Raw genomic sequence first — 20,540 nt, 5'->3', positions numbered from 1 at the left:
AGCAACAAAGCCAGAAAGAATGAAGGAGATGGGCGAGCTGCTCCTGCACTTGGGTAGGCACAGAGTGGGGGGCGCCCCCAGCCCACCTCAGACTCCGGCGAGCTGCTCCTGTACTTGGGCAGGCACAGAGTGGGGGGCGCCCCCAGCCCACCTCAGACTCCGGTGAGCTGCTCCTATACTGAGAGGCACTAGAGTAGGGGGCGCCCCCAGCCCACCTCAGACTCCGGCGAGCTGCTCCTGTACTGAGAGGTACAGAGTGGGGGGCGCCCCCAGCCCACCTGCACTTGGGCAGGCACAGAGTGGGGGACGCCCTCAGCCCACCTCAGACACTCATGTGCCCCAGATACGAACCTAAGACGCACTCCGCAGTCAGAGCCTCGCCTCCCACAGACATTTCCAGATAAGACAATGCGGGGGCAGAGCAGCCACTGCGGCCTTGGGCTCCCAAGAGCATGGAAACCATTTGGTTTCCGCTGAGTGCTGGAGCCACTTGGCCTTGCATTTTCTGTCAAAGAGAGTGCAAAGTACCCAGAATTTTTCCAACAATCACCAGAGGCCACCCTAACTACCGACTGAGAGTCACAATCTGTGATCATCTCTGAGCTGTGCATATGACAACTGGGCAGGTAAAGACCTTTGATTATTTAAAAAGACACTAAGCCAGAAAGCTGGACAACAGCTGGCTTGGGAGCTCACTGCTTGATTGAGGAACCCGCATGGTGGCTGATGTGTGGGTGACATGGCACTGGAGCTGTCCCGCAATTCCCCTGCCTTGCAGAGCAGGGACCAACGTGTCCTGCTGTTCTAACTTGCATTTCAAGTGCAACTTCCAACTAGCAAGTTCCAATTTTGCCAAAGGTAAGACGTCATCCTCCACACACGCAGGTGAACAGAGTATGGGCTCCAAGCAATTCCATTTACTGGAAGAACTAGATCATGATCCAGCAGCCTCCGAGTTTACTGAGCAGACAGGCCCAATCCCGTATTGGGACGTAAACCCTAACGTCTGCCTTGTCAATAAGCCAGATGCTGCGCGTTTGGATTGCAACGCAAAAACCAAAACAATACGTTATAGCATTGTTTTAATACCAACCACCAGCCTTCTCCAGGGGCAAAAAAAAAAAAAGCAACAAGAAGATACAAATACACAGAACCTTAGATCCGATCCAACCATGGGAACTGCGGTCTGTTACATCTAAGAAGGGTCAAAATTACCTAAGTTTGTCCTACAACTTAAAAAATTACCCATTCTCACTAAGCATGTAGTGTCTTTCCAGACTTCGTGAAACATGCTTCTGTCATCTATTTCATAAAGCAACAGACAAGGCATCATGTGTTTTTCTGACTGTCCTCTTTGCCATTTCCCATCTGTATGAGTATTTGCCACCTAAATAGTGCCTCGGCCACCACCACACTGCTGTGGGCTGAACTGTGGTCCCCTCGAAAATCTGTTGAAGCCCTAACCCCTAATGTGATTGGACCTGACACTGGGCCTATAGGAGGTACTCAAGATTAGATGAGGTCATGAGGTCTGTGTCCCAATCGGACAGGATTGGTGTGTGGTTAAGAGGAGGAAGAGGGAGAGTTCTCTCTCCCTCTCTGGGAGGACACAGCCACCTGCCCCCCAGGGAGGGCCCCTCACCAGACCTCGCCATACGGACACCTGATCTGATCTCCAGCCTCAAGAGCTACAAGAAATAAATTTCTGTTGGGTCAACCATGCAGCCTGTGGTATTCTGTTACAGCGGCTGAGCTCTCTGAGACACACGCAGTACCTGTTCAGCTCCACGCTAAGTTGCTAGGTGCTTAAATAACAATAAAACCATTTAAGTTTGTAACCTCAGCAACAAGCATCTCAGAGAATCATGTCGTAAACAATATATCAGTTTTTCAGCATGAAAATTACTCATTCTGTAGTCACATTCTTAGCACCTACTTTTTCAAGCATCAAGCCTGTATGCTAACATGATTCTCACTTCATAAACTCACTTTGCTGGTGAGACGCTGGGAAAAAGCTGGAAGATAGCAAGGCCCTGAGCCGCTGAGGCGGGGACGCTGCAAGACACACACACACACTGCCTGTTCTTCAGGCAAAGCTCTCAGACCCATGCTTCTGGCCGCCTCGCTCTCATGCACATGTGTTGGACAAGGTTAGTTGTCGCTTTTGAACCCGAGTGGACCTGAGAGGGGACAGATATCAGCAGCATGAAGAAAGCCCTGAGAAATGAGCCCATCTCACAGAGAGAGAAGGCCCAGCCGAGGCCACCCAGAGAGACGCACGCACAACACAGCAGAGAGAAGAGATGAGGAGCCTGCAGAACACAAGAACCCTCCTTGACACATAGGGCCTGAGGCCCAGCCGCCTCAGGGCAGAGGGCGACACCACCACACACCCCGAGTGCATGCCTTCCGAGGCTCTGCTTCCCACCGGAACATGCCGGGGACGGGGCGGGGGCCTCCATGTGGTTACTACAGTGTCTGTACATACAGTGGTTTTTTTTTTTTTTTTGAGATGTAGTCTTGCTCTGTCACCCAGGCTGGAGTACAAAGGCATGACCTCGGCTCACTGCAACCTCTGCCTCCCGGGTTCAAACGATTCTCCCGCCTCAGCCTCCCGAGTAGCTGGGATTACAGGTGCCGGCCACGACGCCCGGCTAATTTTTGTATTTGTAGTAGAGACAGGGTTTCTCCACGTTGGCCAGGCTGGTCTTGAACTCCTGACCTCAGGTGATCCACCCACCTCAGCCTCCCAAAGTGCTGGGATGACAGGCGTGAGCCACTGCGCCAGGCTGTAGAGTTTTTGCACACTCTGTGACAAGAGGAGGAACTGCTACTAGCAACGCCTGTCTCCATCCATCTCCTCAGGAATGTGTGCACTCATGAACCACCAGCTGGATGACCATGGGCCCGTCCACAGGACGCCGACACACAAGCACAATGCCAGGGGTAACACTCGGAGGACAAGGGTTACGTAGAGCCTACTCACACCTGGGTCCACTGCTGGGGTTATAAATGTGTCGACAGATAATTTTTTTTTTTGAGATAGAGTCGCGCTCTGTTGCCCATCCTGGAGTGCAATGGTGTGATCTCCGCTCACTGCAAGCTCCGCCTCCCGGGTTTACACCATTCTCCTGCCTCAGCCTCCCAAGTAGCTGGGACTACAGGCAGCCCACCACCGCACCCTGGCTAATTTATTGTATTTTTAGTAGAGACAGGGTTTCACCTGTGTTAGCCAGGATGGTGTCCATCTCCTGACCTCCTGATCTGCCCACCTCAGCCTCCCAAAGTGCTGCGATTACAGGCGTGGGTCACCGTGCCTGGCCCTGACAGATAATTTTTTATAGGAAAAAAATCACTGTGCTGAATATCCACTGTGGACCAGATCTTCCTCTGGGCACTTCCTTCAACATCTCTGGGATTCTCGGCATTTCAAAGGTCAGGCGGACTAGGGAAGTTTTCCCTCAAATGGTAGATTGTTTCTGTATTCTGTAACCTTTATTCAAGTCAAAACTAAACACAGCTTGACTGCCAAACGCCAGACACTGCCAAGATGCGTGGAAGTTACTAGCTGTGCCTGAGCCTAACTGGTGAGCACGCAGCAACAATACTTAATGCACCTGCAACTTCCAGACAACCTCCCAGAGTTCTCCTCTCCTGGCTGGGATGTGTTGCTGTTGCAAGGGACACGGAAGAATCATGGTAGAAAAGACCGAGGAGACGGCCACAGGTAGACTCGAATTTCTGTGTATTCCACATGTTCGGGTGCCACTCCCATTCTCAGGTGGCCGCTGGCCACTCCTGCCCCCCAACATTCTCCTGAAAGGGCCACAGCGACTTGTGGGTCGGCTGATCCTTCAACAGTTGAGCCAAGCCCAGCCTCTTCCCCACAGCACTAACGTCGAAGCCTCACTACTCAGAGATACAGAGATACTCAGGCGGGAGAAGCAGGTCCAAGCCCACACACGTGGGGATGGATTCAGGGGTAGTGGGGATGCTAGTGAAGAACTGCCCTGGACATGTGGTGTGGGGACAAGTCCTGAAACAGCCGGAGGCTCCTCAGGGCGAGGCGGGTGACAAGCAGAACGGGGCATATGGCGAGAGTCCACCCCAGGGTTTGTGACCCCGGGGTGGAGTGGCCGTGGAACTTCCTGTCTAAGCTGGGACGCTATGGATAATTAACGATGTGAGGACAACAGGCACACCCTGGGGCTGAACTGGGCCAGGAGGGTGTTCGCTCACCCTTCGCAGGGTGCAGACCATGCCAGGGAGAACAAGGTCAGAGTCAGGCAGAAAGGCCTGCACCCACCCGCCACCCTCAGTACCCAGTGCCAACGAGACCCGGCTGCCCTGGCACAGGACGGCACGGTTCTCCTTCACAGGGCTGCTGTGAAGATGGAGAGGGGCTGCGGGTACAACCCTTCGGGAAGGAAGGACCCGGCCCCCAGACGCGCCGGACGGCAGCCCCTTCTCTCTCCGGAGCAGGCCCCGCCTGTCCCAGGCTGCCTCCCGAAGATGCCCACAGCACGGACCATGGGTGCCTCTCATGCCAGCCTCTCCTGCCCTTCCTGTATTGGATGTGGGCACACTAAGGACAGAGACGCCTTGCCAGGCTGCACACTCTTCACATCTTTATTGAACGTGTAATTTCCAAACTTGTCGAATGTGTTAATTCAACAAATTATGCCTTTGATCAAATCAGTTTTTTTCACATGTAACAAACCTTCTCTTTAAAATCTTTTATCTTCCAACCTAGGAAAAATGATCTTATTTTTGTTCCCTTTCCAAGCCAAAAAAAAAAAAAAAATTACCTTTGTCACATGAGATGTGACAAAAATTGGCAGCCCTTTCCTGAGGTATTTTTACAGCACTTTACAATGTATCACATTGAAAAGCTTATGCAAAGTGTAATCTCACTGTATGAAATTACAAGGTTATTTTCATGTCCATTAATAAAGGTTCATTTGATCCTCACCACCCAGGACAGAAGAGATAGCAAAGGCCATGAGTTTCATTTCACAGCTGCCTCTGGAGGCGACATGAATGGCTCAGAGCAGAGCCAGGTGGGACACAGGCTGCCGGCAGCAGGCTGCACAGGGGCCCAGTGTAGACCATCGTCCGGCCAAAGCACACACGGATCAGGTGCTGGCAGGCTCAGCCTCCACCAATGACACCATCTGTGAAATGTGCCGCTTTCAACTCAGCAGAAGTAACATGAACTTAAAGAAGTTAAAACCCTTCTTGCCGGCAGCAACCTGTCTTTGTTAAAATGTTTGCACTTAAGGCACACACACCATAATGTGCAGAGTTCACACCGGACCACCAACCCCAGGGGCAAGCAGCCGATGTCCTTCAACTCTGCAGCCACAGCCGTGGGAAATTTTGATACCAAATGATGTGTGACATAATACTATCTCCCAGGAAAAAAGTGATTTATTTTATTGTCTCAATTGTAAACTTTTAATATGCCTTCCAAGAAGTCATCTGGTTCTGAAAGCCACAAAATATAAAATACAAACCACAGAAAAATGGGAAACATTTTGCCAAATAGGAGTAGAGGGTGGTTACTCAAACACATTCAGAGTAAGAATTTGAAAGTATATTCATCTAAGTGGTCTTTATCCTTGAGAATGACTAACTCATCTGAGTTGAGTGACAAAAAATCTATAAGGAAAGGCACTTGCAAATAAGTGAAAATATGTCACTAACAAATTTCTGAATGGGAACACAAATCACATTTGAAAGAAAGACTTACACAATCTTTATTCATAGAAAAATCAGCTTCTTCCCACTCTGCTTTGAAAATGGAGAACAATATTTAAAGGATTGGTTTAAAGATCAGGTGTGGTGGCTCATACCTATAATCCCAGCACTTTGGAAGGCCAAGGCGGGCGGATCATTTGAGGTCAGGAGTTTGAGACCAGCCTGGCCAACATGGTAAAACTCTGTCTCTACTAAAAATACAAATTAAGAAAATGAGCCAGGAGTGGTGGCAGGCGCCTGTAATCCAAGCTACTTGGGAGGCTGAGGCATGAGAATTATTTGAACCCAAGAGGTAGAGGTTGCACTGAGCCGAGATAGCGCCACTGCACTCCAGCCTGGGTGACAGAGTGAGACCTTGTCTCAAAAATAAACAAATAAATATAAGATTGGTTTAGCCGGGCAGCGGCGGCTCAAGCCTGTAATCCCAGCACTTTGGGAGGCCGAAACGGGTGCATCACAAGGTCAGAAGCTCGAGACCATCCTGGCTAACACGGTGAAACCCCGTCTCTACTAAAAAATACAAAAAACTAGCCGAGCGAGATGGCAGGCGCCTGTAGTCCCAGCCACTTTGGAGGCTGAGGCAGGAGAATGGTGTAAAACCGGGAGGTAGAGCTTGCAGTGAGCTGAGATCAGGCCACTGCACTCCAGCCTGGGTAACAGAGCGAGACTCCGTCTCCAAAAAAAAAAAAAAAAAAAAAGATTGGTTTTAAAGAGGCAACTAATGATTTATCTGCCCAAAGGGTTCACATATCAGCCCTGGTTACCAAGGTAAAAGGTGGCAGAGAAAGTCTAAAATTCCATCTCCTGACTCCCAGCCTAACATCCCAGCATCCCTGCATGAGTAAGCCACAGAACCCTCTTGTAGGTCTGGCTGCCAGGGCTTCCTTCTCAGGATATGTAATAAGGAGAAAGCTCTGCAGGCTCTGCTGCAATTACAGTCGTGGTGAATTACAAACAAATGTGCCACGGGACAAAAGCACGCAGCAGGTAAGGCACCATTAGGTAACTTGCAAAAACAACCCAGCAGTTTTCTTTAGGCTCCGCAAGTCTCAACCAAACCAGAAAAGTCTGTGTCCTCCTTGGGACGGGGTGGGGTGGTCTCATGCTTCGACACAGCAGTGATGGGCCCAGCAACTCAGGCCAGTGGAGAGCACCGACCCTCCCCAAGTGGCTGTCGCTCCAGCAGAAGTGGTCCGTGGGGAACCAGTAGGCCAGGAGTCACGAGACTTCCAAAAAAGTGAGGAAATGTGGGGATGTATGTGTGGTCCTCTGTTCAAATGTTAGCAAGAAGCTCAAATTGTGTTGAGGCCGCTGAGTGCGCCCATGCAGCCACATCAGAGGAGCAGTCACCTGCCTGTCCCAGGACAGAAGTCTTAAACTTTAGCAGGGGCAGGGGCTTCCTCGAGAATCTAACAAAATTGGGAAACACCTGCCTGGAAAGCAAATGTCATGCACACCAGAGATTGGCATATTGTTTCCAGGGATCAGAGTTTAGTTCTTAAGAACTCATAGTTTTAAAATGAAAGTAGTTTTAGGGCCGGGCCCAGTGACTCATCCCTGCAATCCCAGCACTTTGTGGGGACGGAGGTGGGCAGATCATCTGAGGTCAGGAGTTCGAGACCAGCCTGGCCAACGTGGTGAAAACCCATCTCTACCAAAAAATATATATATACACACACACAAAAATTAGCTGGGCATGGTGGCATAAATCCCAGCTACTCAGGAGTCCGAGGCAGGAGAACTGCTTGCACCTGGGAGGCAGAGGTTGTACTGAGGCAAGATCAAGCCACTGCACTCCAGCCTGAGCAACGGAGTGAGACTCTGTCTCAAAAATAAAAAATAAAATATAAATAGTTTTAAAACTATGAGGAGGCCCTCAGAACTCTGGCTCTGGACACCAGGCTCCGGGGACAGGGCGCTCCGGCTGCTCTCCCTGAATTCCCTTCCGAATCGCCAAGGGCAACCTCTTCACCATTGTGATTAACACTAATGACCTGGGGCCTCCGTGTTGGCCCAGCAGCTGTTTTCTGCGTGGCTTTTTCGTGCCAGGAACGTTCCAGGCACATGGGAGACGCTGGAACACGGAAATGAACATGGCTGCACGGCAGGCAGCAGGCAGTGGACACCTCCTCCTGGGACGAGGGTGTTGATGGAGAGGGAAGGAAGGCCACTAGGAGCCCAGGGTGGCCCCGGGGAAGGCAGAGGCCAGCACGGGAGCCTGAGGCCAGCACGGGAGCCTGAGGCCGGCACGGGAGCCTGAGGCCAGCACGGGAGCCTGAGGGGCGGCCAGCCCGCGGGAGGCCACAGGAAGCGGCCCATGGAAGGCCCCAGGGCTCCCAGAGGCTGCTGCGTGGGCCGCCCCTCAGGCTGGACACGCAAGCACCCACCTGGCCAGGCCCTCACCTCGTCCACCCCGCCACCCCCTGCACACACACTGCCCCCCATGCCTCATCCTCCCGCCAGCCTGCACGTGCACTGCCCCCAACCCCACTCTCTTTTTCTCAGCACCCTTGCCTGTGGTGCACCCCAACACTCACTGTGGTGGTTTCCTGTTCGCCTCCCCCGAATCCAAGGTAGCCCCAGAGGGATGGGACTTGGGTCTCTGTCCTGCCTGGCTCACTGGCGTGTCTCTGAGCACACAGGGGCACTCACTAACTGCAGCTGGGATCACATAAGCCCCACAGAGTCGCTGAGGTTGAGGGCAAGGGCAGAGAGGGGCCGGAGGGAGGTGGGCCTGGGGATGATGGAGACCTTGGTAAGGGAACCCCCGACAGTAGACACAGAAGAGACAGGAGAAAGAAGGACTGGTCAGCTACACGGGGCAACCTGCTAAAAAAAAATGGTAGCTGGGGCCGGGCGCAGTGGCTCAAGCCTGTAACCCCAGCACTTTGGGAGGCCGAGGCGGGCGGATCACGAGGTCAGGAGATCGAGACCATCCTGGCTAACACGGTGAAACCCCGTCTCTACTAAAAATACAAAAAAATTTGCCGGGCGAGGTGGCGGGCGCCTGTAGTCCCAGCTACTTGGGAGGCTGAGGCAGGAGAATGGCGGAACCCGGGAGGCGGAGCTTGTAGTGAGCCGAGATTGAGCCACTGCACTTCAGCCTGGGCGACAGAGCGAGACTCCGTCTCAAAAACAAACAAACAAAGAAAAAAAACGGTAGCTGGATGTCAAAAAATGAGCAGGGTGACAGGTGGGAAATGTGGGGTCTAAAATGGTGCCAACAGCAGGACGGCGAGCAGCAGGGCAGATGGTGTCACTCAGAGAGGGAGAGAGATGGGGCCAGAGCACACGCGGGACTGGACTTCGGCAGAACAGGTCACTCACCCCAACCGGAGGAGGCAAGGGTAGAGGCAGAAAGGCTCCTGGGCGTGGCAGGGGGCGTCCCCAGCAGTGACCACCGGTGGGGAGAAGGATCCGGAAAGCCCAAGGTGAGACACAGTCTCCTTAGGAAGCCCAGAAGCAAGGACGGTGACGCAGCCGCAGATCCATGCACGCAACAAAGACGCCCGGTGCACTCAGTACGCAGCACGCACGAGCGCCGTGACTTGTCCGTCACTGCACAGACCCACCAGGTGGGCACCATCATAGTCCCCACCTTGCAGATGGGGCATGAAGCGTACAGTGGGCAACCAACTTGCCAAGGCCACACAGCCAGCAGCCGAGATGGAACTTGAATGTGGGTCTGTCAGACTCCAACGCCTAACCTCGTCGCCTCTGGGATGTACTATTTTGTTCTTCTCAGATAATAATATCCAAGTGAAAGAGAAAATCATCCCTTATCTGATCTTCTTGAATTTCTATTGCTGTAAAACTTGCTTGCTATTGATTTTCATTGCAAATAAATAGCATTTTTACTGGCATTTAACTTGGTTAAAAATACATTTATAAGTCTGGGACTTGAGAATCTTTTATTAACCCTGTTTCTGTTGAACCTATGCTCCAAGCACCAAAGAACAATTTGTATTTTGGGTTTCAAGCTTTAATATATCTGTAAATAGAGGATTTCATGTGTAGTTAAGCAATTAAGTATTTTTGTTCATGGATTCAGTGCAATTTTAACTAATTGTAAACTAAGGACAGTGTTCTCATCCCTAGAAATTTAACTGACTATAGCCAAAGCTAATAATTTTTCCCCTAGGTTATTAAATACACTCCCTGGCAAGAAATAAAAGCACCTCAAGATGCTTGTTCCTAATAAGCAGATATTCAATAGGGCTCCAAAAAGCAATGGAAATGATTCAACCTTTGTGTAGACACAAAGGTGAGGTTATGCATCTAGGCAGACGGCTTTAGAATGTCCAGGTGGAAGACACGAGGCCCTGAAGACAAGAAGGGTGCTTGGTGAACTCGTGGGATGAGCTGCCTGGTTCAACATTTGTTAATTATGAACACTTTACGAGTCTGTGCTGCAGGCTTTGCCACCACACGGCTGGAGACAGATTATTAGTCTTGGATTCTATGCCTCAGGATTCACTTATTTCAAATACCTGAAGACCTTGGCAGCTAAAGCAGCTTAACTCAGTGCTCCTGTGGTGTAGACTCCAGCAGCTAACAACAGCAAGGCCCCACTGGATCGTCTAATCCTGGATTAGGAAAAGAAACTCCAAAATTATGTGGCATTTCTGAAGTTTTAAAACGGGCTGGCATAACTGAATTAAATAAATAAGTCCGTCTTTCAGAAGGGGCAACCTCACAGTTGAACACTGATGTTCACATTACACACCATTTGGTAATAAATAAAAAAGCAGACATGTATGCATGCATATAAACAGCTGGACTTTCTAGAAGGTTTAACACACTCTAATATAGCAGTGCTTGAAGTTCTCGGGAAACAAAAATGTTTATTTTTCTCTTAGAAAAAACTTATAACTTTGTGTTGAAAGTAATTAGCTACTGTCAGAAAGGAAAGCCTTCAGATCTTTCAGTGTTTTCTATCTTGGAAAGTTAGAAATATGTTAAGAAGCAAGAACGGTAAGGTAGAAACACGCAGAAGCTTTGACAAGCAAAAGAACAAAATTAACAAGAAATACCTGGGCTGAATCATTGAAAAAAGATTGTAAGACCATAACAGGACTGAGTTCTTGACCCACAGAACTCTGAAGAAAAATCAAATGCTCTACCTACACGGAGGCATGGAAGGGAAAAGGGAGTGAAGCGTTCTGCCCGGGCCGGGATGCTCAGTCTTACAGAGATCCAGGGCCGTTTTACAACAGCGTTGTCAAGCTTTCTGAATCCCACCTGAGCTCCACACCATGCTCAGTGTCAGGGTGCAGGTTTACCTCTCCTGTGACCCACGATGCCAGCAGGCTGGGACCCACGGGTAGCTGAGCAACAGAACTGTCAGCCATAGGTTTGCTCTCTTCCCAGCCAACCCTACCCAGGGACTTAGCTCTGTTAACAGCCAGGCATGACAAATGGACTGAGCGCTTCCCCATGCTTGGCTCTCCACCCAGATTACCTCATTCAGCCCTCACAATAGCTATGAAATGAGTACTGCTCTTACCCTCAGAGGAGAAAACTGAGGCAGAAGGAATTAAGCCACTTACCCAAGGCCACATGGCTAAGAAGGGCAGGGAGGCTCCCACTCAGCATTGAGGCCACTGCCCAGAGCGTATCTAAGGAAATTAAGCTACCCGCTGAGGCTGTCCTGGTTTCTCTCAGAACTTAAACTACCTGAATTGGTGTTGCCCACCTTACAACTCTGAAGAGGAAATGGAACTAGCTCTCCATCCATGCTGTTAAAAAATACTCTTATTTGAGACGAGATTCGCTCTTGTTACCCAGGCTGGAGTGTAATGGTGCGATCTCAGCTCACTGCAACCTCCGCCTTCTGGGCTCAAGCAATTCTCCTGCCTCAGCCTTCTGAGTAGCTGGGATTACAGGCACCTGCCACCACGCCTGGCAAATTTTTTGTATTTTTAGTAGAGACGGGGTTTCACCATGTTGGCCAGGTTGGGCTTGAACTCCTGACATCAGGTGATCCACCCTCCTCAGCCTCCCAAAGTGCTAGGATTACAAAGGCATGAGCCACCGTGCCTGGCCTAAAAGTGATTTCAAAGCGTTACATCATGGAGGTCAAACTACCTCAGGGCACAGGCACTACCCCACGACTCATATGCTACCCCACAGCACATATACTACTCCACAGTACATACGCCACTCCACGGCACACACATTACCCCGCAGCTCCCACAGCACATACACCACCCCATGGAATATACACTACCCCACAGCACAAACACTACCCCACAATATGTACGCTACTCCACGGCACACGTGGCACATACACCACTCCCCGCACACAGGCTCTCCCCCTGCCCCTGCGCCCCCCACAGCACATACACCACCCCATGGTGCATACACCACCTCACGGCACATACACCACCCCACGGCACCACACGCTCTCCCCCGCACCCCCCATGCACCTACATCACCCCATGGAGCATACAGCACCCCATAAGCACAAGCACCCCCTTGTGGTATACAAACACGGCCCCATTTACAAATACAAAATATCTCTGCATGACTCCTGTCCATTCAAACACCCAAACAACTAGTAACCCACAGGGTGGAGTACTCTGGCCTAATTGTTCATCTGTTCTCTCACTCATTTGCCTCTGCTCTCTCTCTGGAGTTAACCCACAATAAAATGCCTACAGCAATGTTTTTCCAGGGACTTCTTTATCTTTTAGCCACCCTCACACATCAGAAGTAGCTGGAAAGCTTTCTTAGTCCCAGGAATTGACTACGTGAACACCAAGAGGGAGCAGGGTCTATTTATCTGTCCTTTTTTATAAAGTAAGTCACATAAGGAAACCATGAGGAAATATGAGTATTCAATCCCAGACTCGTTTTTCTGTAGCAAAAGGAAATATAATTTAGTCCCACATAGTGGGCGATAATGAAATAACAAGAAAACAGATCATGACTGTTTCTGGAAAAAGTCAAATTAGTTTAATACCATAGACATGAACTTAAAATTATAGAGATGAACGGTTTTGTGTGTAAATATGGGTAAGGTAGCCAGATTACACTGCAAAAAACACATGTGGAATGAGAAAAACAGAAACAACACTATCCCACAACTTGTATTCCCAAGACGTTATCAAACAATGTACATGCTGGAAAAGTTCACTAAAGAATATTTACCCCTTAGATTAAGAGAAAATGTGATGCCACTGGCGTAATAATCCAGCAAAAGGGAATTAAAAATGTAAGCTACGCACTTATATAAATCTATATAACAGAAAACAGCCAAAGGCCTGGAGAAAGGAAGGGAGTCAAAGCATCAAAACTGGACGTCTGTCTGTCCCCCTCCCAGGATGAAGGGGTCAGGAACCGGCTGGGAAGGTGAGATTCTCCACAGGGTGGGCCGAGCTGGCCCATCCATCTCCCATTTCTATGGAAAGAGGCTGCACATTAGCACCACAACGTGACCCTCCTTTTTAACACTGAGTGTTAGAAGGGAACGGAATGAACTGGGAACACCACGGGCACAGGTAAAGTGAATAGTTAGTCCCTTCCCTCTTCCATTTCCCTCGGAGGAAACAAGGCAGGAAAATAAGTTGTCTAGGGACCCACATTTCTAAGCGACACAACTGAGAACAGAAGCTTCCGCCCACTTTATTAAGCACATCTCTCACACAGCAGGTTACCTACAGTCACTGTGATGGGGTCTTCTGTAACGTCACCACAGTGAAACACAGGTCTACCACTCACATTAGGATTTGAATTGGGGGCTCGAGCACCAGTGAAGAGGTAACACAAGGTTCCTGCAGCTAAGCCTTTCCAGATCTAGCACCGGAATCATCAGAATCACCGGGGTGAGTTCTCTCCACTTAAGTAAAGCAGGCCGACCTTCCTAAGGCTTCCCCGACATCAGGAAACAATGTAAGGTGCACTCAAGTCCCCTTGACTCTCCGAGGTTTTTGATTAGTAAATAAATCCGGGGAAAGCATTGATCTGGCATCCTCCACTGAAAAGAAACCTATCTTTGGCCAAGGTCTCCTATTTAAAGAAAGCTCATAAATATGAAAGGCTGCCTGAGGTAATCCCTAGGCCAGGAAAGAACGAAGTTCCCATAATACTGCCCTCTCTAGTACCAAAACCGGTGCATGCGACTTCTCGAACCTGTGACTGACCACTGACCGCCAGCCTCTATGGAACAATGAAGCCTCTTGTGCAAGACAGTGGCAGGAAACGCTGTGCTTGGGACAGTTTTCTTCCTCTTCTACACACACACACACAATTTTTTTTTTTTTTTTTTTTTTAGACGGAGTCTCACTCTGTCACCCAGGTTGGAGTGCAGTGGCTCCATCTCGGCTCACTGCTGCAACCTCCGACTCCCGCGTTCAAGCGATTCTCCTGCCTCAGCCTCCTGAGTAGCTGGGATCACAGGCGTCCACCACCACGCCCGGCTAATTTTTGTATTTTTTAGTAGAGACGGGGTTTCACCATGTTGGTCAGGCTGGTCTCAAACTCCTAACCTCGTGATCCGCCCGCCTCGTCCTCCCAAAGTGCTGGGATTACAGTCGTTAGCCACGGCGCCGGCCACACACCCCTTTTTACACCTAACGCCAGGGATTCCGGTTTCCCCTCCTCTGGCATAAAACACAATCAACTTTTCTCCTTCCGAGTCTTCCCTCCTGAGCTCTTCACTGGCTTATCACTGAAGGGGCAGATTCCAGAGGCACCCGAGAAGACCCGAACTTCTGATCTAATCGGTTACTTTAAGGTAAAAAAATAAAAAGATTCCAACTCCGCTTCTGAATCCCGCGGGGTGTTAAAGAACACAGTTGCTAGCTGCTTCTGCAGAAGTGTAACGCTTCCTCCCAATCTCTTAATCTTCCTGCAGACACGGCTGCGCGGAAGCCGCATCTGAAGGTTCCTCCCCGGACCCGGGCCCCGGCGGGGTCGAAGTTGGCTCTCTCCGGGCGCCCGGTCCGCCGGGACGGCTCGAACCCCAGCCAGTCTCTCCGATGAACCCCCAGGGCGCTGCGGGCGGGAAGGGGGCGCGCCGCGGCCGCGGCAGGAGAGCAGGTAGCGGCCCCAGGCGGGGGCCGCGCGCTGTGCCCATCTAGACCCCGTCGGAAGCCCCAGAATCTCAACTCCGAGGCCACTCCCCAGCATCCCGCTTGGCCCCGGGGGCGGTCAGCGTCCCAGACATGGGAGCCCCCCCAGGACCCCGGGGCTGGACTGGCCACAGGGTCGGGGCTGCGGGGCCGCCCCGCGTCTGTCTGGTACCCGGGTCCCCCAGCCCGCGCCGGGAGCACTCACGTATCTGTGCACGAGCGTCCGCACGAGGCTGCAGTCCATGGCTCCTCCGGCCGCTCCCGCTCCGCCGCTCAGCGCCCCCGCGCCCGGCTCGGCGCGCCCATGGGCTCCGGGGTCCGAGTGCGGCCGCGCCCCCTGCTCCGGTCACGACCTGGGCGCGCCGGGCGGTGCAGGGGGCGGCCGCGGCCCCTCCGCGCTCATGCCCGGCCCGGCCGGCGAACGCTGGGTTCGCGGCCCCGCGCCTCGGCGGCTGCTCCGCGGGCGGCGAGGCTGCTGCTCGGGGCCGCGCGCGAGCTCTGGCGCCTTCTCTCTCCCCGTCGGTCCGCCCGCTGGGTTGGGCTCGGCTGGAGCACCCCGGCCGCGGCGGAGCCTGCGCTCTCCTCTTCCCGAGTCTCCTCCTCCCCGGCCCGCCGCCCTCTGGAGCCTCCGGGCCCCGCTGGCTCCTGCCCCTGCTCCCGGCGCGCACGTCACCGGCGCGAATGAGCATGCGCCCCGCGGCCGCAGCCCCCGCCCGCCCCGCGCCCACACCCGCGCTCGCACCCGCGCGCCAGCCCTGCCCCCTCACGCCTCGGCCCGGGCCCCAGACCCTGGGGGTAGAGGGCAGAGGTCAGAGGCCGCGGGGAGGAACCCCTGTTGCTTCCGCCTCCCGGGGCGCAGGCGCGGGGCGCGGCGGGAAAGGGGCTCCGCACTGGGGGAACCCGGAGTCTCAGCCAGGGTCCCAGGGCTTCCTTCGCGGGTTCCTGAGGGAAAACTTTTCTCCTCCTCCCGGAAGCCTCGATGGAGCAGTGAGATCGCGGGGCGAGGTGGAAGTGTGGGAGGGGGCCGCGGGGAGAGAGCGGGAGTCCGGCCGGGTGGGAGATCCAAGCCGAAGCTGGGTTTCGCCCCGGAACGTGGCGCCGCCGACCCGCCGGCTTTTCCTGCTCTGCAGGTGGCTGCCCCTGCTTCCGAAACCCAGTGGCTTCCAGGGCCTGGCCTCTGGTCCTCTGGCCCCAAAGCTGCGACAGCGGAAGACACTTAGGTGGCTTGAGGGGTTGGTGAACCACAGAGGAGTTCAGCTTCGCCTGGTCTCCAGCTCCCCGTGGCGTGTCCTTAATGCTGCTGGCTTTGAACTGGGCTGAGAAGTATTTACCACACAAGCGCTACCATGTCCATCCCAGAGAATGCCTCTGTTTTCCCTAGGGTGGCCTGGCCCGGGGAACAAGCACTTTGTTCTCTAAATCCACCCAGCCTTGACTTAATTGAGGTACTTGGTTTCCAACTTCCTGTCTTACTGCCATAGATAATCACTGATGAAACCAGACAGGCAACACCTTTTGGTGCCTGTGGAGAAGGCTGCCCCGTCTGGGTCTTAGGAATGCAGTTGAATATGAATGTTCTCCCGAGTGCTTGCGGAAAAGAAATGGTGTTGGCCACCTTTTAGACGAGTAGAAATGAGTACTAGTGAACAGTAATCGTAGTGACTAAACAGTAAACGGCTCCCATTTCTTGTCGTCCAAGTCACCGATTCTCCATTTTCCATCCCAGCCTGTCCTGCTCCGGCCTGCCCTGAGCTCAGGAAGCTGGTGGTCCCCCTCAGTGGATCTTCACCCACAGGGGCACCTGCTGCAGACCAGGTAGGAGAGAGGCAGGGGCCTCCTCCCCCTTCCTTCCCGCCTGCCCCTACATCCGCCAGTGTTGGTTTACCTCTGCGGCCAAGATTCTTCCTGGGTGCCCGTTCCATTGCATAACTCCTCCAGGCTCTACGAACAGAACTTATCCCTGTCCCCAAGCCTCTTAGGGTGAAACATGTTGTCGGTCTGCCATTGTTTCTGGTCCCTAAATAGCAGCACCCTTTGAAGGATCCTTGAAGCATGACCTCACCGCAACAAACAGTCCCTTCATCAAACTCCCTTCCAATCCCCTCCCAAGAACACCTTCAGTTTCCTGCAAGAAGCCTGACTGCTGGAGCCGGATTTTGACTAAGCTTCCACCTTATAAACTGTGACTGTGGGATTGGGGTCGAGGCGCAAACAGAGGTTGTATAAGGCACTATATCAAGGCTGCCTGCCTGTCAGGAGTGTCTGCTTTTTTCAATGGTAAATGCGAATTATTTTTCATTCTGTGGCGAATACTACAGGGCAGCAGCCATGCCCTCTCTATCCTTGCTGGCTCAGGTATCCACCCTCTGTGTGGCTAAGGGTAAACTCTGTCTCTTTTGAGAAAATCTTGGTAGCTCCATTTCTCTTTCCAATGATTGGCTTCAAACAAGCTCAAGTCAATGAGTCCCAACAGGAAGCCTGCTGGGGGTTGTCTGGCCAAGGTTTTCTCACTCCTACAGGAACATAAAGAGGAAATGCTCCTTTTTCCCTGGCGGATGTTGCATTCCCTGTCTGGATGCAATGCCTGGTGCTCCACAACCCTTTGCACCCACGAGAGAAGGTGGCCGGAAGAGCATCTTCACTCTGGCCGCCTGGGAAGATGAGAAGAGCAGGAGTCCTCGGCACAATCAGGCAATTCACCAAAATCCTGCTGCCCTCACCTGGAATTTCCTGCTATGAGAGATGTCTTCATTTAAACCACATGAGCTGTATTTTCTAACACATGTCAGCATCTCCGTGGTAAGTCTAAGGAAAAAAATCATCAGAACTATTAAAAAACAAAGTCCAACTCACCCTGTGCTATGGTTTGAAAGTGTCCTCCCAAATTCACATGTGGAAATCTAATCCCAAAGACCTAATCACTAATCCCAAATATTAAGAGGTGGGGGCCTTGTGAGGTGATTAGGAATGGGATTAGTGACCTTTAAAACAGGTTTTTGGGAGCCTGCTTGCCCTTTCTGCCATATGAAGACGCTTAGAAGAGGCCTTGAGAACATGAGGGAGAGAACTTTTCTCAGATGCTAGATCTGCTGGAACCTTGATCTTGGATTTCTCAGCCTTCAGAACTGTGGGAAGCAAACTTCTGTGTGTATGAATAGCCATCTAAAGGATTTTGTTACAGCAGCCTGAGCAGACTAAGACACCCTGTGAGTCAGTTATTTTTGGCTGTGTCATGAGTGACCGTGAGTGCAGGAGCTGAAACAACAGTGAGGGGGTTCCCATCTCTCGGGACCCTGTGGAATTGGCGAGATGGTGCTTCTGCTCCACCTGGTGTTGGCTGGGATTCTCCTGCAGCTGCATTCTTCTGGGGGCTCAGCTGGGGCTGGAAGGTTCCTGTGGCTCTAATCACATAGCTGGGATCTCAGCTTGGGTGATAAAACACTGGGGACAGGCCGGCCTTGCTGTCTCTCTCTCTGGCTTCTCATCATTCAATGGTCTAGCCTGAGTGTTTACATGGCAACCCAGGAGGGTCAATGTGGACACTATACAGCCTGTAAGGCCTGGGTTTGGAAGTCTGAGAATATGACTTCTACCTTGTTCTGTTGGTGAATATAAATTCCAAGTCCACTAGATTCAAGAGATAAGGACATAGATTTCACTTATTAATGGGAGGATCCCATGTACAGACAGGGATCCTTATGAGGGATTATGAGAATTCCTTCTAATCCTTATGAGGGATTATCATGCAGGGAATTTATGGGGGATTATCTTTGGGAATAATCTACCATAGACTGACTCAACGATAATGTAATGTGTTGGTGCCCATCACAGTGAGTTCAAAAGTGAAATGACTGCCAAAAACTCCAGGGCCTCCAAGTTTCTTCCTTCACATCCAAGCAAGAGAGACTTCACAGTGATGGACCAGCTAAGTCATGTGCCCACTCCTGGCCAGTCCATCACGTGGGTAGCAGAGTCCCTGAGATGATCGGCCTACGCCCGAGGTCAGTGCGCATCACCAAACTAGTAAGTGTCCAAGGTGAATGAAATTGTCTTAGCCTTAGGTAACCAGGACCTACCCCTGACCGACTACCAGCACAGCTGCTTCACAGTGCTGGAGGGATGGAATGAATGAGGAGGAGGCAACAGTTAGGAAGCCAACCCCAAGACTTGAAATTTTGGGTTTGCAAATGGGTGCTTCAGGCGACACCCTGGCCACACCCTCACCTACACACAGACTCATAAACACCCATCCTCCATTCCTCCCTCCTCCTTTCTTTCCAAAGAAATCTTGGATTCATTGGCCCTTAAGTGAAAAAAACTGGAGGGAAATAAGGGCATGGGGGCAAAAAAATGAGGTCTTCCTGTAAAGACAGTTCAAAAGAATTATTGCACCGAGACCCGAAACAACAAACCTAAAGCCAGAGCTGATTGCTGTAGACACAGAACCAGGAAGTGTGAATTATTCATGAGTGTCATTTTGGTGCTAGAAAGAGCTGTTACCTGAAGGTAGTGACTCAAGCTGGGCCTCCGAGGGCAAACAGCCTTGCTCCTCCAAGTTATTGGCCCATGCTGTCCACGCGTCTCTTGAGTTGCTATCCCCACAGGTCCAGAATTACGTAGGTGACCATCTCCCCAGGGATTGGTCCTAAAGTTCTTTTTTTTTTTTTTTTTTTGAGACAGAGTCTCGCTCTGTCTCCCAGCCTGGAGAGAAATGGTGCAATCCCAGCTCAACGCAACCTCCACTCCCCAGGTTCAGGCGATTCTACTGCCTCGGCCTCCCCAGTAGCTGGGATTACAGGCACCTGCCACCACACCTGGCTAATTTTTGTATTTTTGATAAGAGATGGGGTTTTGCCATGTTGCCCAGGCTGATCTTGAACTCCTGACCGCAGGTGATCCACCTGCCTCGGCCTCCCAAAGTGCTGGGATTACAGGCATGAGCCACCACGCCCAGCCCCTAGAGTTCTTCAATGGCAGAAACTTCACTTTCTGCCCCTCCACAGGCCATTCTCTAACCTCCCTGCTCCCTTGTTCTGGAATCTTCTGCCCCACCCCGTGTTTGGCCCCCTCTTAGTCACTCTCAGATGCCATCTCTCCCTACACCTGCCTGGGTTCCGGCTTGGTTATCATTAATCACTCCCCCCTTAGCATTCCTAATGGCACCACTTAGTAAAGCGTTGTTATTTTTGCACAGCAGTATTTCTAAACCCTGGTTATAGATTAAACTCAGTTAGGGAATTTTTTTTAACCAATAGCACTTCCCCAGGCTGGGCATGTTGGCTCACAACTGTACTTCCAGCACTTTGAGAGGCCAAGGTGGGACGATTAGGCAACCTAGCAAGACCCCATCTCTACAAAAAAACACACATAAAAAATAAAATTAGCTGGGTGTGGTGGCCCACACCTGTAGTCCCAGCTACTCAGGAAGCTGAGGTAGGAGGATTGCTTGAGCCCAAGAGGCTGAGGCTGCAATGAGTTCTGATCATGCCACTGCACTGCAGCCTGGGTGACAGAGTGAGATTGTCTCAGATAATACCACTAATAAAATAGTACTTCCCCGGGCACGTTTCTCCCAGACACTTTGACTCAGTTGGTTTGGAGTGGGATCCAAGCTTTTGTAAAAGCTCCCAGCATAGCAGGTTTCAGACTCATCTAAATGTCTGTCTCCCACCTGAATGTGAACCTGTTGGACGATCAATTACCATC

General features: G+C 51.7%; 2 protein-coding genes across 12 annotated transcripts in view; one reads left to right on the top strand and one right to left on the bottom strand.

Moving 5' to 3' along the window:
* ATP11A (ATPase phospholipid transporting 11A) overlaps positions 1 to 15,223 on the bottom strand; it is a 185,047-nt gene extending 169,824 nt beyond the window's left edge. For all 10 annotated transcript variants that reach the window (XM_010360082.2, XM_010360083.2, XM_010360084.2 and 7 more), the window contains exon 1: positions 15,040 to 15,223. In XM_010360082.2, the coding sequence (XP_010358384.1) occupies positions 15,040 to 15,078 (39 nt within the window). In that variant the 5' untranslated portion in view covers positions 15,079 to 15,223. The remainder of the gene's footprint in view (positions 1 to 15,039) is intronic.
* LOC115894528 (translation initiation factor IF-2-like) lies at positions 15,197 to 18,649 on the top strand. Of its 2 annotated transcripts, XM_030921887.1 has the most exons (3): positions 15,197 to 15,821; positions 16,561 to 16,649; positions 16,860 to 18,649. In XM_030921887.1, exons 1-3 carry the CDS (start codon positions 15,236 to 15,238, stop codon positions 16,881 to 16,883), a joined length of 699 nt encoding a protein of 232 aa, XP_030777747.1. In that variant the 5' UTR covers positions 15,197 to 15,235; the 3' UTR covers positions 16,884 to 18,649. The 2 variants fall into 2 exon arrangements, with proteins under 2 accessions (XP_030777747.1, XP_030777748.1); XM_030921888.1 differs by having other exon boundaries at positions 15,965 to 18,649.
* The last annotated feature ends 1,891 nt before the right edge of the window (positions 18,650 to 20,540 follow it).

The sequence above is a fragment of the Rhinopithecus roxellana genome, chromosome 18 (genome assembly GCF_007565055.1).
Source record: "Rhinopithecus roxellana isolate Shanxi Qingling chromosome 18, ASM756505v1, whole genome shotgun sequence".
Lineage (NCBI taxonomy): Eukaryota > Metazoa > Chordata > Mammalia > Primates > Cercopithecidae > Rhinopithecus > Rhinopithecus roxellana.
This window is presented reverse-complemented; position numbering and strand designations above follow the sequence as displayed.